General features: G+C 47.7%; 3 protein-coding genes across 3 annotated transcripts in view; 2 read left to right on the forward strand and 1 right to left on the reverse strand.

The window, feature by feature from the left end:
* LOC135808418 (uncharacterized) overlaps positions 1 to 5,635 on the forward strand; it is an 11,357-nt gene extending 5,722 nt beyond the window's left edge. The window contains exons 4-7 of the mRNA XM_065321605.1: positions 1 to 502; positions 1,805 to 2,068; positions 4,029 to 4,188; positions 4,984 to 5,635. The exon at positions 1 to 502 is cut by the window's left edge and continues 157 nt beyond it. Of these exons, the coding sequence (XP_065177677.1) occupies positions 1 to 502; positions 1,805 to 2,068; positions 4,029 to 4,188; positions 4,984 to 5,088 (1,031 nt within the window). The 3' untranslated portion in view covers positions 5,089 to 5,635. The remainder of the gene's footprint in view (positions 503 to 1,804; positions 2,069 to 4,028; positions 4,189 to 4,983) is intronic.
* Positions 5,636 to 6,072: 437 nt separating this feature from the next.
* LOC135808145 (transcription intermediary factor 1-beta-like) lies at positions 6,073 to 8,061 on the reverse strand. Its single transcript, XM_065321291.1, has one exon. It carries the CDS (start codon positions 8,059 to 8,061, stop codon positions 6,073 to 6,075), a length of 1,989 nt encoding a protein of 662 aa, XP_065177363.1.
* A 7,027-nt stretch (positions 8,062 to 15,088) lies between these two features.
* LOC135808419 (G-protein coupled receptor 157-like) lies at positions 15,089 to 20,824 on the forward strand. The gene is made up of 3 exons (XM_065321606.1): positions 15,089 to 16,097; positions 18,069 to 18,272; positions 19,994 to 20,824. Exons 1-3 carry the CDS (start codon positions 15,459 to 15,461, stop codon positions 20,270 to 20,272), a joined length of 1,122 nt encoding a protein of 373 aa, XP_065177678.1. The 5' UTR covers positions 15,089 to 15,458; the 3' UTR covers positions 20,273 to 20,824.
* Positions 20,825 to 26,225: the final 5,401 nt, after the last annotated feature.

The following is a 26,225-nucleotide window of genomic DNA, read 5'->3' on the forward strand; positions in this document are numbered from 1 at the left end:
TCGTCCTGCTGTGGTTCTGCATCACCTTTCGCCTGTTTATTGTACACCTGCAGAAGCTACAGCGCCGTCAGGCTCTAGCCTGCGTTGTTTGGTTCATTGTTGTGCTCTCTTCATCAAACATGGCCTATATTGCAGTCACGATTCTGACGTCGGTGAAGCTTTCCAATGGGAAGAGGGTGGTCCTCGTTGATGGTGCCGTGGCGTACTTTGATGACCAGCACAAACCATTCGGTGTCCTGGCCATCATTGTGCTGATTTGTTTTGTGCTGCCACCACCCGTGATTCTCACCGTGCCATATTTACGTGGCCTGCCAGTGTTCCGACGTTTTGTTGACGCGGCTCTGTCATCGTACGAAGATCACGTGCCCTGGTGGGCCGCGTACAACTTACTGCGACGACTGCTCCTCGCTCTCCTCCAGGGTGCGGTGGTGGATGGGCAGTCAAGACGCGGCTTCATTGCTCTGGCCAGCATCATGCTTCTGACCATACACGGACTTGTTAGGTGGGTACGTGTGCATGAACAGAAATAGAGCGGAAGAGAGAATGTATGAAAGCGAGTGCCTGAATGGAAACGAAGTATGGACAAGAATGAAATAAAGCAGTAAACGAGAGAGCTTGGAAGCTCAGGGCCCTACGCTATGCTTTTTTGCCTAGCGAGAGTCAACTTTCTCTTTGCATTCGAGGGTAATACGACACCGTCTACCACCTTGATGACCTAGGCAAAAAAGCATAGGGATGTTATAAATTTTTCATTTCTCCTATTTTTTTCAAGACATAACCTGGGATTCGAACCCGCACTATCGCCCTGCATGCATTCTCCGATACACTTCGCATACATACTCATTTTTCCAAGTTGCTTCACGTTATGATTTTGCATTTGAAGACCCTATTTGAATATTGTGGCCAGCTGTCTTTGATTATTGTGGCCAGCTGTCTTTGATGGTACGGAACGGGGCAGGTACGGGATAGCGCCAGGTATGTCGATGCTGTCCTTGATGGTACGGTACGGGACAGGTACGGGATAGCGCCAGGCATAGCGATGCTGTCCTTGATGGTACGGTACGGGACAGGTACGGGATAGCGCCAGGCATGCCCATGGCACAAACAAACAAACACGGAATTAAAGCTGTGTGGACCGTGGCTAGCGCCGGACGTTACTGAAGTAACGTCTTTTGCATAGCTACGGGAATATAAATAATAGTAAAGTGGACAAACTCTTATCACAAACATAGCAAGCAAAGATGTGATCCAGAAAACGTTCTTTTAAAAAACTTTGATTGCTATGTTTGTGGGAGAGGTGACACATTTGAGACCTGTATGATAGAAGCAGCTGTACGAAGGCATAATTTATGCCAATGTCTACAACGAAAACTCAGAGTCGTATTGCTGGAGTTGTGGATGAGTTTGAGTAGAGAGCGCACGTGGTGGAGTTGGTCAATGTCAACTTTGTTAAATATAATCGCTGCCATAGCTTATTCGGTCATACTCCAGTGCACGTGGGCTCCCAGTGGATAAATACCAAAAGTCTATTTGTCGAAAGAAGCCTTGAGGCTTCCTGCAGCTTCATAATAGAAAAGAGGATTGGGTGGACACACCCATTCCAGTCTCTATGCAAATCTGAACCAATTCCATTGTTAAACAACGTTTCGGCACATGGCCATCACCAGGTAACTGCCCTCCCCCCCCCCCCCCCCATGTGTCGCCTAGCCTTGAAAGTTTCTGAGACATTGGAACCGTTGTCATCACTTGCAAAAGCTGGTGATTTCTATTTTGTTTTACGCGATTGTAATTACACCCGCTGCAGGCCCTTCAAACGCAAGACGAAGCTGTGGATTTTCTCGGACGTCGACAACAAGTTTGAGCTGATGCTGCTGATCGGATTCTGCTCCCTGTGCATCCTGCGTCTGTGGGCCGTCCACGAGGAAGTCTTCCCCGGTCACTACACAGCCAGGCCGCAGGATACGTACATACCCATCTGTCTGACCATCACCGTGATCTCCTTGCTTCTCGCCATAACTCGCTTCCTGCTCAGCTGGCTTGCGACCTACAGGCAAACGCAGCGAAAGAAGTGAGTGTCTATCAGAGTTCGGGAAGCTTAGAGAGGAGTGAACATTGAGATGACACTCCTAAAAAGTGCCATGCTCTTGATATAAGCTAACCATGTTGCCTGCTCTTTGCTGAAGGCTATTTCACTATCTAGTACATGACAAAGAAAGGCTTCGCTCCCCACACCGGAGCTCGCGCTATTCCGGCGACTTGACTTGACACTTGACTGACTCACAACTGCCATCCAGAGAACACGAGAAGTTCATCGAACCTTTGACTCGGCAAACCTGCAGGAAAGCACCACTCCCTGCTCAAGACATAGTGTTTCGGGGAATTCACCCCTCATCAGTTGAGCTTGAGTAGGTTGAGGAAGATTGTGCCTGAAGAGCACCACTTATATAGTGCTCTCCAGGCACAAACATCACCAGGGATACAAACTTTCAGAGACGCTCCGTTTCCAGCGCGACAAAAAACCTCATGACCACCAGATAGCAGCGTGAGTCAGTGAATTCCCCGAAACACTGTGTAATGAGCAGGGAGTGATGCTTTCTTGCCGGTTTGCCGAGTCGAAGGTTCGATGGACTTCTCGTGTTCTCTGGATGGCAGTTGTGAGTCAGTCAATTCAAGTCAAGTCGGCGGAATAGCGCGAGCTCCGGTGTGGGGAGCGAACCCTTTTTTACAAATCAGCGGCGAAGTCGCAACCACTATTTCGTATTTTAATACATGACAAGTCGAACAAAATGATGCGGATTTCAACTAGAAAAGGCTGATGCGAATTCGAGACTGAAAAGCTGTACATGTCATCCTGGCTGGCGTAAGCATGTGCAATAAAATTGTGGATACAGGCTTCTTGGGACCATGTCAACATGTGGCAAGCCCCTACAACAAGCAAAGCTAGTGAATTCCTGGTTTGTGAATTCCTTGTTTCAAGATCCATGAGAAAAGAATATCCTTTTAAAAGAAAGTTTAAAGAAATGCAACACTTGAAATGTGGCTGGTGTTCATCAGTTCTGTTGATATCCGGGGGCTGTCGAGGGAATGATGTTGATAAAGTAATTCCACCTCCACCAAACACGCTCTCTGGCCGACCTCACACACCAGCAACATGACTCCAAGTTGTAGATACTGACAAAATAATAGTGTTTTCCTCCATACGGCGCTGTTTTGACCACTATAGGTCTCATTAGTGAAGGTTGCGAATAATCATCAATAATGAAAGACTAGAATTAATTTGAAAACACGGTTTATACATAGAATGAAATGAAGAAGCGTGACCCCGCGCTTAGAGGTAGCAGACGTACTATGTGCTGACACGCAGAGAAAAAGGTGCAAAATGATAGTGCTACGCGCCACAAGTGTACTGCATAGTGCTATATCGGACCTGTCACCCTTATTTTCAGTCCATGGATACTACATGATTGTATTTCAGAGTGCTAAAATCTGTTGCGCAAGTAACAATGATGTCCTTAGTACACTTGTGGCGCGTAGCAGTGTCATTTTGCACCTTTTTCTCCACGTGCTAGCACATAGCACATCTGTTACCTCTAACCGCGGGATCGCACTTTTTCATTTCACTCTATGTATAAACCATGCTTTCAAATTAATTCTAACCATTCATTATTCTCAACCTTCACTGATATTAGTGGTGGAAACAGCACAGTATGGAGGAAAACTCTTTTTCAGTATCTACAACTTGCAGTCATGTCGCTGGTGTGTGAGGTCGGCTAGAGAGCACGTTTGTTGGAGGTGGAATTACTTTAGTGATGAACAGGCCGAAAGCTGCTACTTACTCTTTGAAAACAACCATGTTCATATCAAATATAGTTAGAACAGGCAAACAGTGGGTACTTCTTCCAAACCATTTCTTTACTCCAAATATTCTGCTTCGTCCTGTAACTTGCTGACTGTAAGTGTGCAGTGTAAACCAGCCTTCATTACCACCATCTCTCCTATTCGGTCACTATTGCTCTCCTCCTGTGCAGATTGACCGCTGCTGATTTTGAAGAGGATGAGGACGAGATGAAGCGGCACCTTGCCCGAATGGGCAGCCATCCGTCGACGCCATGTGACAGTGGCTGTGTGAATGACAGTAGCGGTGTCGCCAACAGTGCAGCTTTGCAGAGAAACAATTCCAGCGAGCAGGTATGTAATTGTTTTGCGGAAAGAGTTGAAGAGTGAACCAGTGGTCAATGTCTGAAATGTGAAGTGTGGCACAGAACCAAGTAAGGAAGCTGTAATGAACACATATTCTGGGTTGATGCAAAGTGCTTAACTCCAACGGAAATGGGACATCCTCAACCGGCATACTGAAGGCATACTGAAGGTACTGAACTGGGCTAAAATACTAAGAAAGAGCATGTACTTCAGATTCTTCAGCAAAATATTCTGAAAAGTTTCACAAGTAGACTGCTGTGCCTTCTCCTCAGGTGATGTACTGGCATAATAACAGAGGAACAGGGTGATGTACTGGCATAATAACAGAGAAACAGGGTGATGTACTGGCATAATAACAGAGGAACAGGGTGATGTACTGGCATAATAACAGAGGAACAGGGTGATGTACTGGCATAATAACAGAGAAACAGGGTGATGTACTGGCATAATAACAGAGGAACAGGGTGATGTACTGGCATAATAACAGAGGAACAGGGTGATGTACTGGCATAATAACAGAGGAACAGGGTGATGTACTGGCAAAATAACAGAGGAACAGGGTGATGTACTGGCATAATAAAAGAGGAACAGGGTGATGTACTGGCAAAATAACAGAGGAACAGGGTGATGTACTGGCATAATAACAGAGGAACAGGGTGATGTACTGGCATAATAACAGAGGAACAGGAACAATGAATGAAGTACAGCAAAGATGCGATAAAATACGGCAAAGAAAAAACGCTCCAGAGGGCATTCTCTTCTTCTTTTTTCCGTACTCACTAGGCCCAGCTGGATCGCTGTAACGTTCCATGTGGTCTTCGTGAGCCTCTGCTGTTGGATGCAGTGCTGAATCCGAATGGGAAGGACTGGTCGAACAAGAAAATATGAAGGCCCAGTGGTGTCAATGACCCAGTCGTACTAATTCCGTGTTCTTTGTGCTCTCTCTCTCTCTCTCTCTCTCTCTCTCTCTCTCTCTCTCTACCAATCCATATAATTATCTCTCTCTCTGCGGATGAGTCGGTCTGTCACACCAATTGTGAAATTTAGAAGTTTATATTCTAAATTATTTCTCATGCCTGTCTGTGAGTGAAGGATATGACTGTTGAAAAAACCTTTTTTGGCAACGGGAGTGATGCTTTAGTTTTTTTCTTTGTGATTTGTGGCACGTAGTTACGAACTGCTTGCAACTAACTTTTACTTGCCCTACTTCATTCTCCATGACGTATTGGAACTCACGAACTATCCTTTGATGCCCATTTTCTATTACCAGGAATACAGCTCTTTTGGCGGGTTCCGTGCACTATGATTCCGAAACAGCCGTGTAATGGATGAAAGCATACATCTGCTTTGCCAATACTTTCACCCATGCATTCCATAAAATATTCTCAAGCTGCATTTTCACCACTGAATCATCTAGGAAATTATTGTATCGACGATTTATTTTTTCTCGCAACAAAATCAAGTCTAATCAGAATCACAGTACATGTACCTGCTCTCATCAATAAACTAGTATGTTTTCTGCACGATGTTTGCTCACAATGATTCACATTTACAGCAGAAGTAATGGAAATGCAGGGTTGCCAAAAGAAAATCGACTGTGAAATGAATGTAGCAAATGAATCCATTTGGCTGTCTACATAAGAATATTTTAGAGATTGGGAAAAACACTGCCTCATACACCATTGACTGACTGTGTTGTGTCTATGGTGGGTTGTTCAGTGCATGTTCTCCTGAATGGTGAAAGCAGTATCTTGCAGCATATTATAGGTACGGTACAATCAAATCAACCTCTGATGTAGCATTGTACTGAAATTAAACATCATCTCATTACTGCTCTCAATGAGCATAACAGATTGCATCTCATTCCTGATCTCAATGCGCATCACAAATCTCAAGGCTTCTGTTGGGTCTGCATAAGCAAGCATAGAAGTAGAGTGGTTTGCCATCTCCATCTACTCCGGTCAGCGTCTTGGTCTCACCGGTGCGGTGCAGGTACAGCTGTACAGACTTTGCGTCACAGTCCAGCGTGAACGTGATCAGGTCACCATTCTCCCAGGGACTGGTCTTGGCCGCGTCCCGCTGGCCGGCAGCAAGCCCATGCGTGTGACTATCACTCCACCAATAGTAGCCTGTCTTGCCCAGGTGCACGGCTTCCCTGTAGCCGTCCGTGGCTGGTAGCGTGGACACACCAAGGCCGTAGCCGCCACTGCCTATCTCAGTGCCGAAAACCCTGACCTTCCAGCTGTGCACACCACTACTAATCCCCACCGTGCTCAGCACATTGGAGAACTGTCGCTGATCTGTAGACGTATATGAAACCTTTCTACCATCATCCGTTACCATAATGCGCGAGGAACACTTATCAGGATCCATTCTTATCGGTCCAATGCCTTCAAAAGCAATGGTTTTGGTCACGCCGTGCGCAGAAATCTCCAGTTGGTGTTGACCACTTTCAGAGATTGTCACTGGAAACGGGATACCAGGTGTGTCCAGGACACCTCCTATACTTGCTGGTCCCGGTTCATCGTCCTGAGAGGAATGCACTGGTGCGATCAGCATGGATGATGTCGGTGTGATGAGCTTCACTTGAATGCATGACTGACATTCCCCAGCCACCAGTCTAGTGCCGAGCTCACAGCGAAGCTTCAGATGGGCTAGCGTTGGCTGGGACACGGATATCTGCTGGGCCAGAACGATTTCACTCTTCGTCAGATCAGCGCGTGTCTCTTCTTTGCACAATGCCACGACCTTGCCGAGTGCATCAACAGCCTGGTCTACTGCTTTGCCTGTCGCCATTGCCAGTATGGAGCGATGTTTCTTGATATCAGTCTTGGTAAGTATGTTCTCACCAAGAAGCTTGAAGTTCTCCTCCACTAGAGAACCCAGCTGAGCAGCCAACGAATCTGAAGAGCCAGCATCCGACAGTGTCTTTGCCAGGTTCTCTGCCAGGCTCAGCTGCGCTGCCATTTGCTGAAGATCGGTTTTTTGTTTTTTGAGACGCTTCTGTTCATCCCAGTATTCAAAGTCGACCGCTCGGAGCAGCGTGTACTTCTCCTGATTCAAAGCGGCTTCGATCCTATCAAACACAGTGTTAATCATTGCCGATGCTGTTTCCACCTCAGTCTTCAGCGAAGTCATCCCGCCATCAATTTCATTGATCAAAGCTTTGCATCTGTATCCAGGATTGTCTTGGCGATTGGGAGGTTCATTCAACAGGGCAGATAGAGATTGCCGTTGCCTCTCAGCTGCATCGGCGAGGGAGACTAGATCATGATTAAGATGGGCATATGCTGTGCACTGATCACACACAACATGTCCACAGGTTTGGCAGAATACTGTCACCTTCTGTTTGGAGTGCAGCATGCATGAAGTGGAGCCGTCCTGGTTTTCTTCTTTGCCGGCTTCTTCCAATTTCCTCACCTGATGTCCACGGAAGAGCCTTTTCTTGGAATGCCCAGCTGCGCACGCATCACAAAGCAAAGCACCATTGCAACTGGCACATTCATGTGTGGCTGGATTCGCTGCATCGTCATCGCATAGTTCGCACTCGGGCTGGCGGGAACTCCGGCCATTTCCCTTGGCTTCAGCTGAACTGCATGGGTAGAGTAATGGGCGACTTTCGACCAACTGGCGACCTAGATCCACTCCAGGCAACCTTGGACTCGTGATCTGTCCGCACATAACACACTTCACGCAACCAGAGCCGGTGACCACGTCGCTCAAACACGATCCACAGATGATGTGAAGACACCGTAGCAGCCTTCCGTCCGCTGGCTTCCGTGTGTGGCATTCAACGCATTCTTTTGCCCCATCATTGGCATCTACGGTACAGAGTTCAGGACTGGTCGCTGGCGTTGCCATACTGGAGCAAGATAATATGTCTTGGTACTAAAATTTCTGATTATCCACATGCACGGGCGGAGGTTCGGGGGTTGGAACCTTCTTTAGCCCTAGGCTTTCGAACCGGACTCAGGGTAGAGAATACTAGAGATCATGGACCAAGTGAACGGGCTGTGGCATATTGGATGATGCCGAAATGGCCCTTTGGAAAGGAGAGCATGCGAGGATTTTCCGGTCACCAACAATGGCAACACCGAGCTTACAGGGCACAAGGATAATCGCCACAGCGAGGGCTAGTCCATTTACATTCCAGCAGTTTCTCCTTTGCTAAAGCTACATTACTGTAAAACAGAATCGGACTGAGCAAAGCCACTGGATGTGCTGCTTTCGGAGCAAATACTAGCAATGAAACGAACGACGTATTTGCTCAGAGATGTGCCAATGGCCGTAGATCTACGGGTACTAAACACGACGTAGCAGCAAGAGCTTTGCCTGTTCCGCGCCGGTAGGACTGGCACTTGTCGGTTGTCCATCGAACCTGTCCAGAGAGTGGCAGAGTGCTGCTGTAGATGTACAGTGCAGCACTGCTAGGTTGTTTAGTTTACCTTGACCATGTTGACAGCCTTTCGGAGCGTGCGAGGTCCCGAAGGCTTGTTATACTACAGTTTTGTAGTACGGTAGTAGACCTACTTACCAAACTGTCGTCTCCACTGGAGGACGTGGTATTGGCTTGACTGCAAGACAGTACTCGATCGAGTAATAGTACTCAAGCCTCTTGTACGGGAAAACCTGTCGTCTTCACGTAACGTTATGCACCAGTGCAAAATGTCCGCCGTCTGCAGTGCAGTAGACCTACCTCTCTACTCTCGACTCTAGCGCACGATCTGGATTGCGGCATCCTGGTGTTGGTACATGTACAATAATGTATGTACAATCATGTAGATCTACGCGTGGTCCCGGCTTGCACCTCGTAGTGGCATAGTTATTGTCTTGGTTGACCAAACTATGAGGCAGGTTGAAGTAGCCTCTACTAGTTTCTTACAAGCATAGATATACATGTAGCTGACCAAGGTAATGAGCTCAGGTTTGCACATTACCAGGGAAGAATCAAAAACGCAGGATAATACTAGCGCAGGACTACCATGCACTCAGTTAGAGATTCAGAGTACCTGCCATAATCAAAGCATCTCGCGTTATGCATTCCGTGCATTACAGAAAAGAAGATATCCCTGGTCAAAGCCAAAGGGCAACTGCGTGATACTCCATACATCAGGATACTATATACATGTACATGTAAGTACAAAGTTTTCGTTTGGAATTAACTTTCGCTATATTTGTTAGGGGGCACGAAATAACTCAAGTTTTTTTCTGAACGTTCGGGGTGACAGACCTCGACCAAAACGATATTAGTACGAAACGAACCTGCTGGTGGAGTGATATAACGAAAGATTTCGTATACGAAAACTTGCACCTATACAGAAGTAGATCTACTCGACGGAAGCACAAATACGGAAGATGCTCTAGGTATCCTTTCTTTTACCAGTTTACTATCAGCTACTGGTAGCTGATCGTGTTATACATACATGTATATACTGGTCCGGTTTTTGGGCTACACTTTGAGGTTGTATTGCAGGCAGGCATAGTGAGATGGTCTAAGACCATGATTGAGAAACAGAGGGTACCGGTTCAAGTCCTGCTTGGAAGCGGAAGGATTTTTTCCAGCCGTGCTGCGATCCACGGTTAATTGGGAACTCGTGGCCTGGCACGAGAGAAACATGGATGCAGTGAATGGGATTATCGGTCTTTGACCACTTTGTGGTGGGTCTGATCTACTTACCTCCCACCGCTTAGGAGCTGCATCTGCGCCTTAATCCAAGAGGGTGGTGGCGTTCCTGCGGATGCGGAAAACTGGGCCTTTGGCCGAATCTCACGCGAACCGTGATTTTTTTGAGGTTTTGCCCTGGACAAGCTTGTAAGGCCAAAAGAACTAAGCTCGTGAGATATCTCTGATCTACCCAAGCAACTCCAGGAGCATTCAATAGTATCCATTGGAGAAACTCAGTGCTGTCTCAAGTGATGGATTTAGCCGCTATTATGTCTTTACAGCATGACATTGTAACGATAATCAAGAATGCGATGTACAGTGATACATGTACGTCATGTATACACTGCTTCAAACGTGCATACTAGTACAGTCATACTGCTATCAAGCTCGGCCCCATTTTCTCTGTGCTGCGCTGATGAGTCCACAAAGCCTAGGACGAAACAGTTCTGTGGAGTGCCAGTACATGATTGTGGCACCCTGATCATGGATATACAAGTACAAGTACATGACAAAGGTCAAAAAGAATGGTTTCACCAATTATAGAAACATACGTTGTAACGCTGCGTTTCATGCACGTAGCTAAATGCTAAGGCAATCATCAGACAACGTTGACCTTTGTGGTTACGCTCCGCCCCTGTGGTGTTGAGCACTGTTGAAACCTGGGTATACCCACTTATGTGTATACAAGTACATGTATGTGTTCAAAGGATCAGTCGGTGACTCGGTGATGTGGAAAAGAGACAGAATACTGGTAATGCCAAACCCATGATCTGGACTCGAACCCTGTACCAGTGCATGGACATGTACATTCATGTATACGGTATGCAACTGCTGTAATTGAGGTTTTATCGGATATACTGGTATGGTACTTTTTCAGAAGCACACAATGTACGTAGACTTTCTAGTCATTTGATTTCAGATACACACTGTGACAGTACCTCGCCTCCGCTGTAAAGTACAACAGTATTTGTTATGCCTCCTCTGTTTATTTCTTCACCCTCATCGCTGCAAATTCTAACCAGTTTCTTCAGCACTTGACTTTTGTCAGGCAAACAAAGCACAGATTCCGTGAAAGCGACCAAGGACAGTACTGCATGTTTCCGCCCTAGTATTTGTCTGCAGGTGCAACTACAAGAACTCTCAAGACATCTGCAACTGAAGTGTACATTGTACAATGCACTTCCTATGAGGCTTCTTGCATAATACATGTACGATGTGGTATGCATTTCAAACTACATGTACTTGAAGTATCAAGACGATTATCTGTGAGCATTGAACTGGGACATGATCAAGCAAGAGAGAAAATGAAGCACGATGCTAGGCTGGTGAAATAAAACAACCCAGGGAAAAGGAAATGTGTGTGATGTACATGTAAGCTCTAGTCTTGCAAGGATTTTATGACTGGACTGCAGGTAGTTCTGTAAAAATAGACATACACTGATCACATGATCCTTCAGTTCAGTATCAAAAATCACAATCATTGTGGCTTTTGGAGCAAATAGTTAGGAAGAAGGCGGACCTGCATTGAAGTTGCCCACAATTTCGGACGTTGTTAGAGCCACGGAGTAATAGCGCATTGTCACGTGGGCATCGTAGTCAAGGATGCATGACGTCACCGGAGGAACCTGGAGCAGCGGGTCGAGGAAGTACCAGCCGTACTTGCGTAACTGAAGACCATCGCTGAGAATGCCGTTGTTGAGGAACATCATCACTCCCGCAGAGCCGTCCATTACGATAACTATGTGCGAGAAAGTGCGCTTGGAGCGCACGTCGAACCTCAGCGCGTCGCTATGGAAGTAGGCAGTGTCCACTCGCAGCCAGACACCAGTGGAGTTGATATTTACTGCGATGCTCTTAAGATCTTCATTGCACTCCTGACAGCTCTCCGTGCACGATAGTGGCGTATTGGCTGGGATCGTATGGTTGATATGCTCAATCCAGAACTCCATGGTCATCGAGGCATGGTCCTGAACGGAGGGAAATCGTGGTGCGTCGAAGAAATTTGCCTTGTTGTCGGCTGTGTATATTTCGGCTAGACCACGCTTGGTGACCTCTGCCATGCTGCTCTGCTTCCAGAGATTTTCTATGAGGGTTGAAGGAATGTGATGGATTCTGCCTGTCTCCTTGTTTGTCTCGGCTACATAGTACAGATGATCCTGGTCTTGGAATATGTCTGGATAACCTATACCGTGTCCAATATTCTTGGTGGTGTAGAGCAATATCTCTGGCTGAGACCAGACGATATTGGGCTGGCCTATGCCGTCTATCTCCACGCCACCACTGATCCAGTACGGGTTCCTCCAGGTAGATGCCAGAGATTGGTTATGGTGCAACCAGTACTCGTTGTCGCCATTGTTATAGAACAGAATCAGGTACTTCCCGTCGGCCATTTTACGCGGGGTGATCGGCCCATTTGGGTTCTTCAGGAATGCGACCGGGGCTGTCCCCATGCCCGGCTGTCGGGAGTAGATGGCGTATTCAGGTTCAGAGAAGGTCTCCCCTCCGTCGTGTGATATTCCAACGTTGATGTAACCATCAAATGTCCGATATGCGAAGTAAAGATCTCCGTTAGACATGGCCAAAAGATCACCTTCCTCAGCGAGCCTACCTTGGGTTGCACGCAGACCCACATCAGACTTGGGCAGTGTTCGCCAAGTGATCTTTGATGCATCCTCTTCTTCCAAGAGGTTGTCACTGGCCAACACGAAGTTCTCCATTTGGATGTAGCCCAGGCTACGGTCCTCTTGAATGCTGCCCCGCTTCGTGAACTGCATCAGGACTGTCCTGTCCTTGACGACAATAGGCTTTCCCACTGTCCAGCCCAGTCGCACCTTGCCATGATACTCATTCGTCTCATCAATACGCTTCTCCTCTATTGGTATCGTGTATCGCTTGGACCAAGTCGCGCCTCCATTTTGGCTGTATCGGAAAGCCTGTACGCCAATGATGTCATTGCGAATGTGAGCCGTACTGTTTGGTAGGGTGGTGATGTTTAGCTCGTTGTACGTGTAGATGGCATAGATGCGCTTGGTTTTGGGAGCGTAAACTGGAACCACCCAGGCACTTGGCGGTCCATACTCATTGCGTGGCTCGATGTCGACGTGTTCTGGCCAGGTCTTGCCTTTGTCCTTGCTGCGTAATGCAATTACTCGCTCGTCATTGCCGCCTTCCTTTTTATCACCTTCCGTTAAAACGCACACCCAAGTACCATCTTCCTCCACGATAATACCTGGCTGATCGTAGTAAGCAGCACGGTCAATGATAGGCTGCCCATTGGCGATGTTCCGCCAGTCATTGTCTCGTGGATCACCAGCAACATAACCGAGCAGACAGCTGCACAGAATCACGGACGCTGCTGTCCGTAGCGCAGACATCCTTGGCCTCGGTCCTGGCGTCCTGTTCGGAATTGTGCTCAGCAAGATAATAGTATATTAGACCTCTGTGATGAATGGCATGGATATGAGTCCTTTCGACCTTCTCACGCCCTGTGATTCAACAGCAACAACAAGAACAACTGGATATGCCGTTACTTGTGAGTACAAAATCTACAGGATAAAGTAATTTAAATATCCACGGTCTTGTATTCTCTATTTCTTCTATGATCGGCGAATTATTTCAGGGAGCTAGCGTCTGCAGACAGCCCGACAAGCAAAATGCCCCAATCATTGCAGTGTGCATGATGTAGTCGTCAAATTACGTACTTCAAAGTAGTCGGAGTGAGTCATAATTATGCTGTCCGGACTGCCGTGCGGACTGCGGAGTCTTCAAGCACATGACAAAGGAGTGCTGTCGATTACCACAATCACATGGTCGATGGCTGACTGACTGACTGCTTGCTAGTTCTGCTGTCATTGTACTTTGTAGTGATAATTATGGCAGACAAATTTTTGTAAAGTATGACCCTGGCAAGGTTTGAATGGGACCCAGGAGAGGCGGATAATGATACTCGCCGAGTAGTACAACTAACGTGCCATCGTGTTGCGTATGCACTCACTGTGACTGTGCGTGGTCCAGCATGCAGCTTTCAGAGTTTGGTGGAATTCTAATTGACGTAGAGTCCGAGATTCGCGAAAGAAACCCCGCCCGAACGCTACTTTTTTTACCACTAAAACACTGCGTCATGTACATGTTATTGAAAGAAACCCCGCCCGAACGCTACTTTTTCACCACTAAAACACTGCGTCATGTACATGTTATTGACATTGGTCTGGTTATCCGATGTATTCAGCATTCGTGGAGAACATGTAGGTTATGGATGAGGGAGATGGGAGAACATACATACACAGTAATGAAAACATATCCGTAGCATCTACTGGTACGATGTATGTACATGTATCATCCATGCTGGTGTAGCTTCCAATATAGTCAAAGACTCCCAATCATCTGCACTGTGCCAATTGCGCTTCGGAAGGAATGCTCATGTACTGTGAAGAAGTTCTTCCAGTTTCCTCAGATCATGATCTAAGGTAAACCTCTTGTAGTCTTGTGTGTCTGGACACTGACTGCAACCATGGTAACGTCACGTGTAGGCGTGGACATGTACACGTATTTAGCTGCACTTCCACAGCATCAGTGGCCTCGGAGTCCACGAGGAGTGTGTAGTCGTGTACATTACTGAGAATCCATCCCTGCGTTGTTCGAGCATAAAATGCAGGCACCCGGTGTGTGCCAGATGATCATCATGCTAGTACTGGTACGTATAACAATTACATGCCAGATTTTACCCAGTTTCTGTCGGAAACACATCCACTCCATGCGCGTTCTGCATCGCCTCTGGTGACTGGCACGACAGTCCACAGGAGACAGCTGCGTTGTACGTACCTCCACGGACATCAGGACTCAGGCCAGTCAGGGTGCTGTTTACCAGGTGCTATACTGTGTTCTACGCGAACAGAGTCAGTGACATCGTCAGGTAGATTCTTGTTTTTGATGTAACATTTGCATAGCCCACGGTGTGCATATCCTGGTTTCTTGTAGCTCAGATGTTGCACGCGTGATTTGGGCGCCATCGAGGCCACCACACGGATCAGTGCATTGTGGTCCATGATGTCTAGACTGGAGTATGGGTGACTTGAGCTACGTCTGGGAGTGTTCGCCATGACAGACTCAGTGGTATGGTCAGTCGGGGGTTACGCAGTACTGCAGTACTGCACCGTATTCCGCAGCTGTCAAGGGTCAGGTGGCACATAGGGGCTTGTGGACACGAGCGTCCCGTGGTCTGACGCATTCACGCCTTTGGACATTTGAGAGGATGACTGAGAACAATATGCTCCAAACCAAAATGTTAGCAAGGAAAAGGTTTCTATTGCCGAACGAATGAGAATGGTTATTGACTTGCTCAAAGCACTAGCGTCTCTGTCGTCTAAGAAGACAGTAGCAACACACCAGCCAATACGACACTTGCCAGAGTATAGCGACCAACCATACTGGTGCAGAATTCAGGGGTAAAGCCTACTAAAGGAGCTGCGTGATTGAAGTGTGTGGAAACCACGTGTTCACATCCATCCATCAGCTGAAGTAGTGAGGCAATACGGCAGGCAACAGCTGTAAACATTTACTGGAGGAGTAGCAGCGCTAAGTTCTGCGAAACGCCATGTGTATCTATGATAATGGCACGCAGGTTCGGATGGGAGTCACTAAAGGCTCGATGGTACTGACTGCCCTGACTGCCAGTCTGTCTCTATTCGGCAGTGCTGCTATTATTATTACGTTCATACTATGGCGAGAGATACGCACCACGTCCAGGTACATTCTCGTGTTCATTTCTATAGCCGATTTTCTGACGAGCGGCGGCAATCTCTTCGGAGCCATAGTGCCTGATCACATAATCAACGGTTATGATGTGTGCGCTGTGCAGAGTCTAGTGACCACCTCCAGCTGCCTGTCATTCATTATGTGGACCATAATACTAGCTCTGTACCTCTATCTGAGTATTGTCCGTGGAAAGGTGCAGCCTTCGTACGAGATGAAATACGTGTGGGTTGTGTTCGGTTGGGTCATTCCGCTCACGGTCACCATATTCGCTTACCTGCTCAACGTCCTGGGCGATGACAAGTCTGCAGCATCCGCTGGTTGGTGCTGGTTGAATGAGGAGCCGGAGTTTCCAAGGGAAATAAAGTGTTCTCAGGCTCGACTCATGTGGTCCTTGCTAACAGGGAAAGGCTGGGAAATCCCATCCTATTTCATTGTTCCCATCCTGTACTTCAAAGTGAAGCGACACATTTCAAATGAGGTACGTTTGCGGTCATGTCTTAAATTCCGAGCCTGTTTGCATCATATTAAAGCTTGGATACCTACAGTCCATTCATTGGAAACTGGCACCCTAACTTTTTGGTGTCTCTCTCACATAGTTGTAGATATCGTGAAAACAACAGTACATCCTGCATTGTGTGATCCGTGCAATTACTCCTAGCCACATTTGAGGCCAGTAAAGTCCAAGAACAGGGAAATATATTCAGCCAGGTTTTACAAAATTGGGACAGGTATGCCATGGCAAAATGTATGGAGAAGCAGATCCAAAACCCAGATTTTTGAGATTTAAGTGGGTTTTTGATCCTCAATTCGGCCTAAATCGGACTTTCAAAAGCCAGCGGGACAGTTTCCGATGAATGGACTGTACAGCGCTGCTCAATGAAATCCAACCGAGCCAGACAATGCCACGCCGGGCGCTGTGCAGCCCTAGACCTGTGAGTAAGAACTGGTGCAGGGCGTGGACTTGACCCCCCCCCCGATCGGATTTCATTGGGCAGCACAGCTATGCACTTTAAAAACATAATTATACGGGGCTAGCAAGCTGGTCCCATCAGTACAGAATAGTCCTGTCCCTAAGATGCCATAAATTTTCGCAACTTATGCATTTCGCAACCGGGTCAAAACAAGTGCAAGTTGCTAAAATCGCATCCATATTATCAGAAAAAGCTCAAAAGTTGCTAACATCGCAACTTGAAATACCGCTAGAAGTGCAGCGACATCAAACTCGTACATCACTCCCTTCCGGCTGTGAACCACCACTTTACACAGTGCCAGTAGCCTGTTGCATGTATCCTACACCATTCAAGTGCACGGAAAAGGGAATGCACATTATCGTAACCACCGTTGATCTACTGTTTCTCTGAAATGAGTCTGAAGGCAGGCGAGAAACGAGCGAGTATGCATTTGTCCGACAAGCAGTCTGTGACTTGACCTTCTGACCCCATGTCATTGAGCCAAGGTTGCGGAAAAGTTGCGAAATAGTTCGCGAAAATAAAGAAAGTTGCGATTTCTTCCTAAACAACGAAAAGTTGCGAAAAATGTAGCGAGCATCTTTGGGAAAAGGCCAGTACAGAAGGTTCACTTTCACCATGAATGTTTGATAACCCTCCCCACACATTTACCCGATTGAGGCAGCCTCATCGGTTATCAACCTACATAAAAAATGTCCCCCTCCATTGGAAATGCTGGACATTGTAGGAGGTTGGTCAGTGTCGTGCAATGTTATCGCATTAGCTGATTGTCAAAGTACATGTAACTTGTGCAGTGGTGGTGTTAGTGGACGTTATAGTGCAACTTGCATTTCCTTGTTTCACACAGTTATATACCAGTACTCGAAAACAGTCTCTTGGCTACAAATTCTTCCAAAAATAATAAAATCCAAATTTTCAGGCCAAGCCCATCTTCAGGAATATTATTCGATTTTTGGAAGAATTTGTAGCCAAGAGACCGTTTTCGAGTACTGGTGTATAACTTTATTAATGCGATTAATAGTATAAGTGAAGCGGACATTACAAAATGATGAATGAGAATACATGTATCTAAAATGGTTGTTCCTAATCGATTTTATTGAGACTATCATCAGGGAAAAATCGTCTCACAATAGAGGCTATACGGAGAAACAAACTACTTATAGGTTATAGGATAGTGGGAAGTGTGCAAGGTGAGGTGTGAAAAGAAAAAAAGAAAGTGGGAGAGAAGACGAAAGAAATTAGAAGAAAAGATGTGAGAGTGTTCCGACGGTGTGAGCTACTACAAAAGGTGAGTGAAACTGTGTTAAACATGAAGTGGCTACAGTGGAGTCTGCACACCCTTAGGAAGATGTATTTCCTTAGTCCTTTTTTTTCCTACAAGTTGAGGGAGTGCAATGACATAAAGTGGATGGATTTGGGAATTCCATTGACTTAGACTATATTATGGAAGTTGATTTCTTTGCGACTCTCTTTTCATCCAGAGTCGTACAACTCGCCATACACTGGTCACAGCTCAGTCCATGCACGCTGCTCAGCTAGTCAACCGCAAGCTGGCGTTCGTCCCAATGGCGTATGTACTGCTGCGGATGTGGGGCAGCGTGAGATACATTTTCGACATAGCGGGGGTTGATGACGTCATCTACCGGGATCGAAGATGGCTGTACAATGTATTCCTGTGCCTGCAGGTAAGTAGATGGACAACACAGTTAAAATGTACTGCTGTAATTCATGAAGATGCTAACGAAGTACATGTACATGTAATGCAATCACCACGTGTGAGAAAAGCAACTGTGCGTGCATGTACATAGCCTTCAAAATTTGAAGGTGCAATCCACTCAACAACTCGAAATTGATCCATGAAAAGCCAATGCCGCCCTGAGTCAGAACCTAGAAACAGTGTGCTCTGCGTGAAGTGAAACCTGCATATTTAAGATGAGTCACAATTAACTCTTCTAAATGCCCTATTGATACTGTAGGTAGGTACATTTTTATTTGAATTCGCAGAACCAAACGGGCGGTGTCGCCCAATTACATGGAAGCGAATGGAAACAGTAAAATATTGTACAAGTAGGAAATAGCCTAACATGATAGCAGGGTGTAGTACAAAGCAAAGAACGATCAGTCAATGAATAGCGTTAACGTTAGAATACAACACCGGGGAGGCGGTAAACAGCACACGACTGGTACTGTGGAGTAACGCAAACGTTCAAAGGTTCCTGTAGTGTTCAGTAGTGGGTGCTACTGCTAGCAAGACAGAACGGGAGGCAGGCTTGTTTGAACTGGTGGTACTGGGTAATACCACGCACGTCGGATGGCAGGGTGTTCCATAAAATGGACCCGCGAGCGGTTGGACGGTCGTGGCCGGCTTTGGAGGCAGATTTGGGCACTCGAAGGCCCAAGCTGCGTTGCGCGCGCGTTGTTCGAGGACTGGGACGCTCCAGAAGGGCTTGCAGTGCATTGCTTGCCCGACCATTCGAGCAACGCCAGATCATAGCTAGAGTAATCAGTAGTGCCACATACCTGTACTGAGTATGTGCACATGTACATGCAGTAGTATGAACAAAGAACCCAAATAAAGCCAAACAACAACAACAACAACCCAGATTCTGGCACCCCGATGCAAGTTTCATCTCCAACTGCTATGAACACGTCTCTTACGGCTAATTCTACGTCATTCGACTCACGCACTTTGATCCCGAGATATTTCCCTTGTTTACCATGCGCATACAAGTACAGGGGTCTTGGTTCAGTGCAGAATAGATGTCCCTGTAGCGACTTCAACAGGCCACTTTTAGATTAAGCATTGGGTATTACGCTCCTCGACATTCGTCTTGTTGAGCGCTTAATGTCTGCGGTGCCTCCTTTGCACCATGGCTGGTAGCTTGGTTTGCTTAAAGCTCGTAGCTGTACTGATGAGGCCTATATAGCCGAAACAACCTGTTGTCTACAGCATTAGGTAGCTTCTTCTTCTAAACTTTCAATGAAAATGCTTGGCCGCTGCAGCACAAAAAAGCACCAGCATAGTTGACACTGCCACGGCTGCCGCCATCGCTCAATTTGCCTGACAACCTGATCTCCATTGCAGCTTTCGTGACGTATGCCCCAAAGTGAACAAAGCTCTCGTCTTGCCACAGATGACCCAGGGGCTGTGGTTTTGAACTAACATTATACTTCAGCAATACTATACATCCACTACCGCATCAGTTGGAGGGAATGAAAAGGGCAATACTTTACTTCTTCAGCTCCAGGAAAGATCTCATGTACATTTGTACACGCCAAGGGAAATTTCTACCTGGCAAGATAAATCATTCGAACCTACTTCTAAATGTTGCACTGTGTCTGCGCATGACTGCATTTACATTTTCTCGCCTTGTCCTTTTAATTGTCCTTTTTCTTCCCGTTCTAGGCGATTGGTGATAATGGCCAAGGCTTTGCCAACTTCATCCTATTCTGCATCTTCACCAAGTCGGTGCGGAACAAAATCCTCGGCAAGTTTATCTATTCCTGCTGCATGGTGAAGCGAGAGAGTCCTGAGACTTTACCTATATTGCGTAGCCAAAGGCGGCACGACACACGGAGAACGAAGTCGGATCTGCCGCGCAAGCCGTCTGGCGACAAGGATCGCATGGCCACAGTAAACATTGAGACGCAAGTATCGCTAAGTCACAGCGACAGTATACCGTAGGGAGTATACAGAATCAAACTTCATATGCTTAGGAACATATTCACATCCGAACTATCCTTTCACTTGAATGTTCCTACCCTACGTACAACTAGTTTGTGCTGAATGCACCTACTGGTACTTGCTTAGTTGATCTACAATGCATACTTGACAATTGTACCACTCATTGCCGAACCTAGACTAGACATTAGCAATTCCACCACAGGTATAAGCTCTCTGCGCTTCACAGCAGATTGCATTCTTCTAGGGTGATATCCACGACTGTGTGCCTCCTTTGAGGAATTTTTTTCCACTCTACTTCCACCTTATCCCATGACTTCATCAGAACAAGCAGCTTCAGCCCAAAGATAGGCCTTTTGATCATACATACCGGCAATGCAATAATGCCCCACGGGCACCTTCACTACAAAATTTGACTCCAAGGCACGACACCTACCGCTATTTTCCCTACATGCCCTGCCTCCAGCCTTTCTTTTCAGTTTGATATTGTAGCAGAATTGCAGATGGAAATGTATTTGAGATTTCGTGTATTGGAATTTTGCAGCATAACTGGACTACAGTAGTGCAACAGAGTATGGGCAGCTACAAAGGTTAGCCCTTGGCGGATAATACTTGAAGAGCAGTGAAATTGGCAGAACCATACAAACCTTATAGCAGGCACTTCATTGAATTCTGCTCCATTTCTTTATCTACACACCAAACATACATGAAACATACCAGAAAAGTACCAAGTTCTGCCAATGTTTCTGCCGGCATTGATTTCCCTAACAAAATACCGTATTTCCCCGTAAGTTAGTTCTCCCCAATGACTTAGTACCCCCTGTAAAAAAACACTTTCCACTGCCAAGGTTATCACCCCGAAAGATAGTAAGTTCGTACCCGTCCTACATGTACAGACACCGTACAGTACCTACATCATATTTTTTTTTTTTTTTTTTTTTACTATTATTCACAAACCCAACTCGTAAAATAAATAATTATGTGGACAAAAACAAACAGCTACTGAGCAGGGGCTGCACTGGGCAGCAGTGATGGTGAGGTACCAGGGGCTCCACCGACCAAAGGTCTCGGCTTCAATGCCACAAGCACGCACCAGGAAAAAGAAACAGAAATGTAAAGGAAAAGCTAGATCTAGCTATGGGGAAGTAGAATAGAAGGTAAAAGTACCGGTAGGTGTTTAGAAAAATAAAAACAAGATGAAAAGAGATTGTTTATTATCAGTGTTTGGACTGATATACAATGTACATGTCAACTTCATCAACCAAAACTTATGACCTTTTTTAATAGATCTGAAACGAAACTCCCACAAAGAAGTGTAAAGAAAACAAGCTAAAAAACAGAAAAATAATAAGGCACCCATTTTGATAATCCAGGGGATGGCCCACGCCTGGTAAAAGAATAAGCAGAGAAAAGAAAAGAATCATAACAAGTTTTTCCATGTATGCAAAACACAGCTGAGCACTCTGAGCAAGGCCAGGTACGCGGATTAGCGGGTCCGGCAAGCGACGAGCTCGAAAAATTACAGGGAATCTGTTGCCCAGTACCAGTTGCTGTCTCTCAGGTGTCGGTAGACCTTTGTCTTGAATGACTGAAAACGTGTTTTGTGTGGGCGCTGCGACAGCAGCCTGTCAGGAAGGGAGTTCCATGCGCCAATACAGCAGTACGGGAACGACCGCTTCACGACGGATGGAGCTGAGACAGGGAGTGTGTCTGACAGTTGATAGGCGTGGCTGGTGGCATTATTGTGCTGGTTCCTGGTTCTGGGGTTGGCTGGAGAAACGCGATGCGGTGGCAATACAGCAAGTAGCTGAGGAGGACCAGTAATGAAATGCAATTTGTACATGCACGAGAGAGCAGCAACAGTCCGGCGGACAGCCAGACTGGGGAGAATTGCACCAGGGCCAATGATGCGCAGTGCGCGGCGTTGAACATTATCCAGACGTTGGATGTGGCTGGCTGGCGCGCCCATCCACACAAGCGGGGCATACTCCATCAGGGGCCTCACGAATGCCTTGTAGACAGTCGTTCGGCCAGCTGGCGTTAGAATGTGGGCCGCTCGTCGGAGAAAGCCGAGGCGCTGCTGGGCGCGGATGGTCACGGTCCTGAGGTGACTAGCGAAGGACAATTTGGAGTCAAATCGAACACCAAGCAGTGATATGCTGGTTTCCTCCGGTACAGGGGTGCCACCAAACAGGATTTGGGGCAGGTCTAGGTCAGTGCGTCGGAGGGTAGCAGTCATAGCCTGTGACTTGCTGGGCTCGAAAGACACTTTCCACCGGCAACCCCACTCATGCAGGCGGTTTGTGGATACCTGCAAGGTGTGTGCAGCGTCCCGAGGGCACTGAGCTGAGGATACTAGACTGTATAGTGTCGTATCGTCCGCGTAGGCCTCAAGCTGAGCATTGCCATCAAGAACATCGGCAGCGTCATTCACGTATATTAGAAACAACGTAGGGCCCAATATACTGCCTTGGGGCACCCCTGCAGAGATTGGGTAGAGAGAAGAAATCTGACCGCCGACTAAGCACTGGAGTGAACGGCCGTCAAGATAAGACGATAGCCAGCTATGGAGAGTGCCAGTAATGCCGAGCTGCCGGACCTTGTAGAGGAGGCCCACGTGGGAGACCCGGTCAAAGGCCCCGGCTATATCGACTGCGAGAATTCGTGCCGCGCCACCTTGGCCAACGATGTCCACCCAGGCGTTATGAAGCGCCTGTAGTGCGTCTGCCGTGCCGAGACCTCTACGGAACCCAAACTGGTGGGGAGTGAGGAGCTGCTGGCGCTCAAGATGGTTCATCAGTTGGCGATTGACAATAGTTTCCATTACTTTGGACATTATGCATAATAACGAGACTGGGCGGTAGTTCTTCAGAACAGAGCGCGAGGACCGTTTGTGGATCGGTACCACGTTAGCTGTCTTCCAAGATTCTGGTTGAACTCCGCACCTGAAACAGAGAGCGAATAGCTGGGACAAAGGCTTCGCAAGTTCTTTGGCACACTCTTTCAGGACCCGGGCTGAAATGCCGTCAGGACCAGTCGCCTTTGATATGTCGAGTCGCGCTAGCAGACGGTAGACAGTGGCGGGGCGAAAATGAACGGCTGCGAGTGCCGGTGCTCCGGTTGCAACAAGGTCAGGTAAGTCGTCAGAAGTAAGATCCTGGCCAGTGACACTGCACTTCCTGGAGAAGAAGGTGGCAAAGGCCTCCGATTTCTCATGGCTTGTTGCCAACTCCCGTCCGCCCGCGTCAACAATGAGAGGAATGTCCGTGTTACGTCCGTCCCCACTAGCATACTTTAACTTGGTCCACCATTCTTTGTCCTTGAGTGAGCCCGTGGACAGGCTGTGACGGATACTGGCCTCTTTAGCTTCCTGGGATCGCCTTAGGATGTTGACGGCTGTGGTAACGGAGCGGAGGAAAGCTTGTTTGAGTGAAAGATCGTTCGGGTGTTTTCTCCAGGAACGCCAACGTTTGTCCTTTTCCCTCATAGCAGCTGTACATTCCGGTGTCCACCATTTTGGATCACTCGGCCTCGTGGTAAGTTCCTTAGATGGGACAAACCTGGCTATTGCGCCTCTGATAGTGGAGGTTACCCGCGCACAGGAGGTGTCCGGGTCATCAGTTATGATGTCGTGCCCTGGAGAGTTGCGAAGGAAAGCTCGGAGGCGATGCCAGTCTGCGCTCTTGTACCGCCAGACAGTTCGCTTTGCTGCAGGCTCGTGGCAAGGTAATATGCCTACGAAGTCGGATAGAACGATAACGTGGTCAGACCGCCCAAGAGGGGGTGTGGCGGTTGTCAATACTGGGGAGTTGAAGGTAGACATCACGAGGTCAAGGGTATTGTCGCCACGAGTAGGAGTCTGAACATGCTGCGTAAGGAGGTGTGCGGCACAAGTGTCCTCAAGTGCTTCGCCCGCCGGTGTGGTCTTTGAGCTGTTTAGCCAGGCACGGTTGTGAACGTTAAAGTCCCCAGCAAGAATGAGACTAGCGCCGTGTTGACGGGCCAAAGGAAGGGTGTCGTCGAGATGATGGATAAGTCAGAGGTCACCGGGCCCGCAAGAACCCGGCCGGTAGACACCTCCCAGGACAATCTTGTGCCCGGCGCTGAGCTGGATGGACACCCACAAGACTTCATGCTGGGGGGCGGCCAGTTCATCGATGATCAAGGCTGGGAGAGTAGATCGCACCCAGATTGCAACTCCACCACCGTGTGCTGTGCGGTCAAGCCTGAATGGAGGGCTATAGCCCGGGAATATCGTGTCCGACACTTGGACCTTCTCTGTTGTGAACTTTGTTTCGGTTACCACTGCGACGTCAGGGTTGTGCTGTAGCAACGCGTGCTGGAAGTCGCCTAACTTGCTACTTAACCCGAACGCATTTGTGCACAAGAGGCGAAATGGAGCAACCATGGAAGAAACAACAAGAAATAAACGAAAAGCTAAAAAATACCAAAATGTAAACCTAGAGCTAAAGTTCTTAAAAACAAAAAAGTCCTGAACGTGTTTCTAAGATTTAAAAACGCCAAGTGTTCTGCTTGCTGCCAGCTGGACCCTTTCTCTTTTTCTTTCTTCCACGGACTTCGGTGAATTCGGTTTCAGCTGAGGGGGAGGTCGAGCTTCGCTGCCGTTTGCTGTTGGTGCCTGCTTTGCTGTTGCTCTTAGCGCAGTCAGCCAGTAGGGCCATTGCTCTGTCTTCGTCACTAGCAGGATCAGAGTGGGCCAGAGACGTGGTGGGGTCAGGCTGCGGTGGGGAGGGGGTGGGGGTTCCTCCATCTGACTCCTCAGCCCAGCTGCTGTCGGGGGACAGAGCTAGAGTGAAGTCCGGCTCACCTTCAGTGCGTCCCACTGAGGCAGATTCGGGTTCCCTGGATGCATCCCTTTCGGCATCCGATCCTCCTGTAGCAGATGAGTCCGAGTACGGTTTGTCTGACCCCACGCCACTGGCACTGGCAAGCTGGCGGTTGGCTGTCGTAGCCGAGGGAGGCTGCTGATCCAATGAGCTTGGATTTCCCGCCTCTCGTCCTGCTACTCTTTCTGCATCCGACCCTCCTACAGCAGATGAGTCCTGTTTGTCTGACCCCACGCCACTGGCCAGTTGGCGGTTGGCTGGTGGACCCCGACCCCATGGATTTGTCGTACTCCGTGTGTGGGTGAGGTGATTTGGACAGGCCTTTGCCTCATGTCCGCCTTGCTGACATCGAAAACATGTTTGCATTTGACCTGGGTACCAAACCCGTACCGTAGTACTACCGGAACCTATACGCACAGTAGACGGCATGCTCTTCTTCAAACTCATCCTTGCATGGCGGGTTCCCGTTTCGATTGAAAAATCACCATGCTCCACGATCTTTCTTGTTATTGGGCCATGAATATCTCCAAATGCCCCCAAAGAACTTGCAACTGCTCCATCATGTAAATGCAATGGGCATCCAAATACCGATACTGTGATTACTTCACTGCCGCCCACAGTAACAGGTACAGCCTTACCGCTTATTGACAAGCCAGAGGATACAAGCCGGTCGCGTGCGGCTCCACAGGACAGTGCTACGAGGCACCAGCCAGGCTTCCCTTGCAAATCCACCTGCTTCAGCTCAGCAGGGCTAACTCCATTTTTGGACAGTTCCTCTATATAGTAAACGTGATCTGACGGCCACTCAGGCTCTCTTCTAAACAGTATGGAAGCGGACGCAGGAGCGCCAAAACTGCTCCCACCCGCCATGACTGTACAAGCTTTAATCATATCAAGAGTACATTATGTACTCTTGATCATATGCACCCATTTTGATAACCCAGGGGATGGCCCACGCCTGGTAAAAAGAATGAAGTTGTGGAAAAACCACGGAGTAGTAAAATACTGCGTGTCATTTACCCCCGATAAAAAAGTACTCCCCGAAAGATTGTACCACCCCCGAAAGTTCGTACTCATGTGGCTGCTAAGTTTTTTTTTTTTTTACAATG

The sequence above is a fragment of the Sycon ciliatum genome, chromosome 2, assembly GCF_964019385.1.
Source record: "Sycon ciliatum chromosome 2, ocSycCili1.1, whole genome shotgun sequence".
NCBI classification, from domain to species: domain Eukaryota; kingdom Metazoa; phylum Porifera; class Calcarea; order Leucosolenida; family Sycettidae; genus Sycon; species Sycon ciliatum.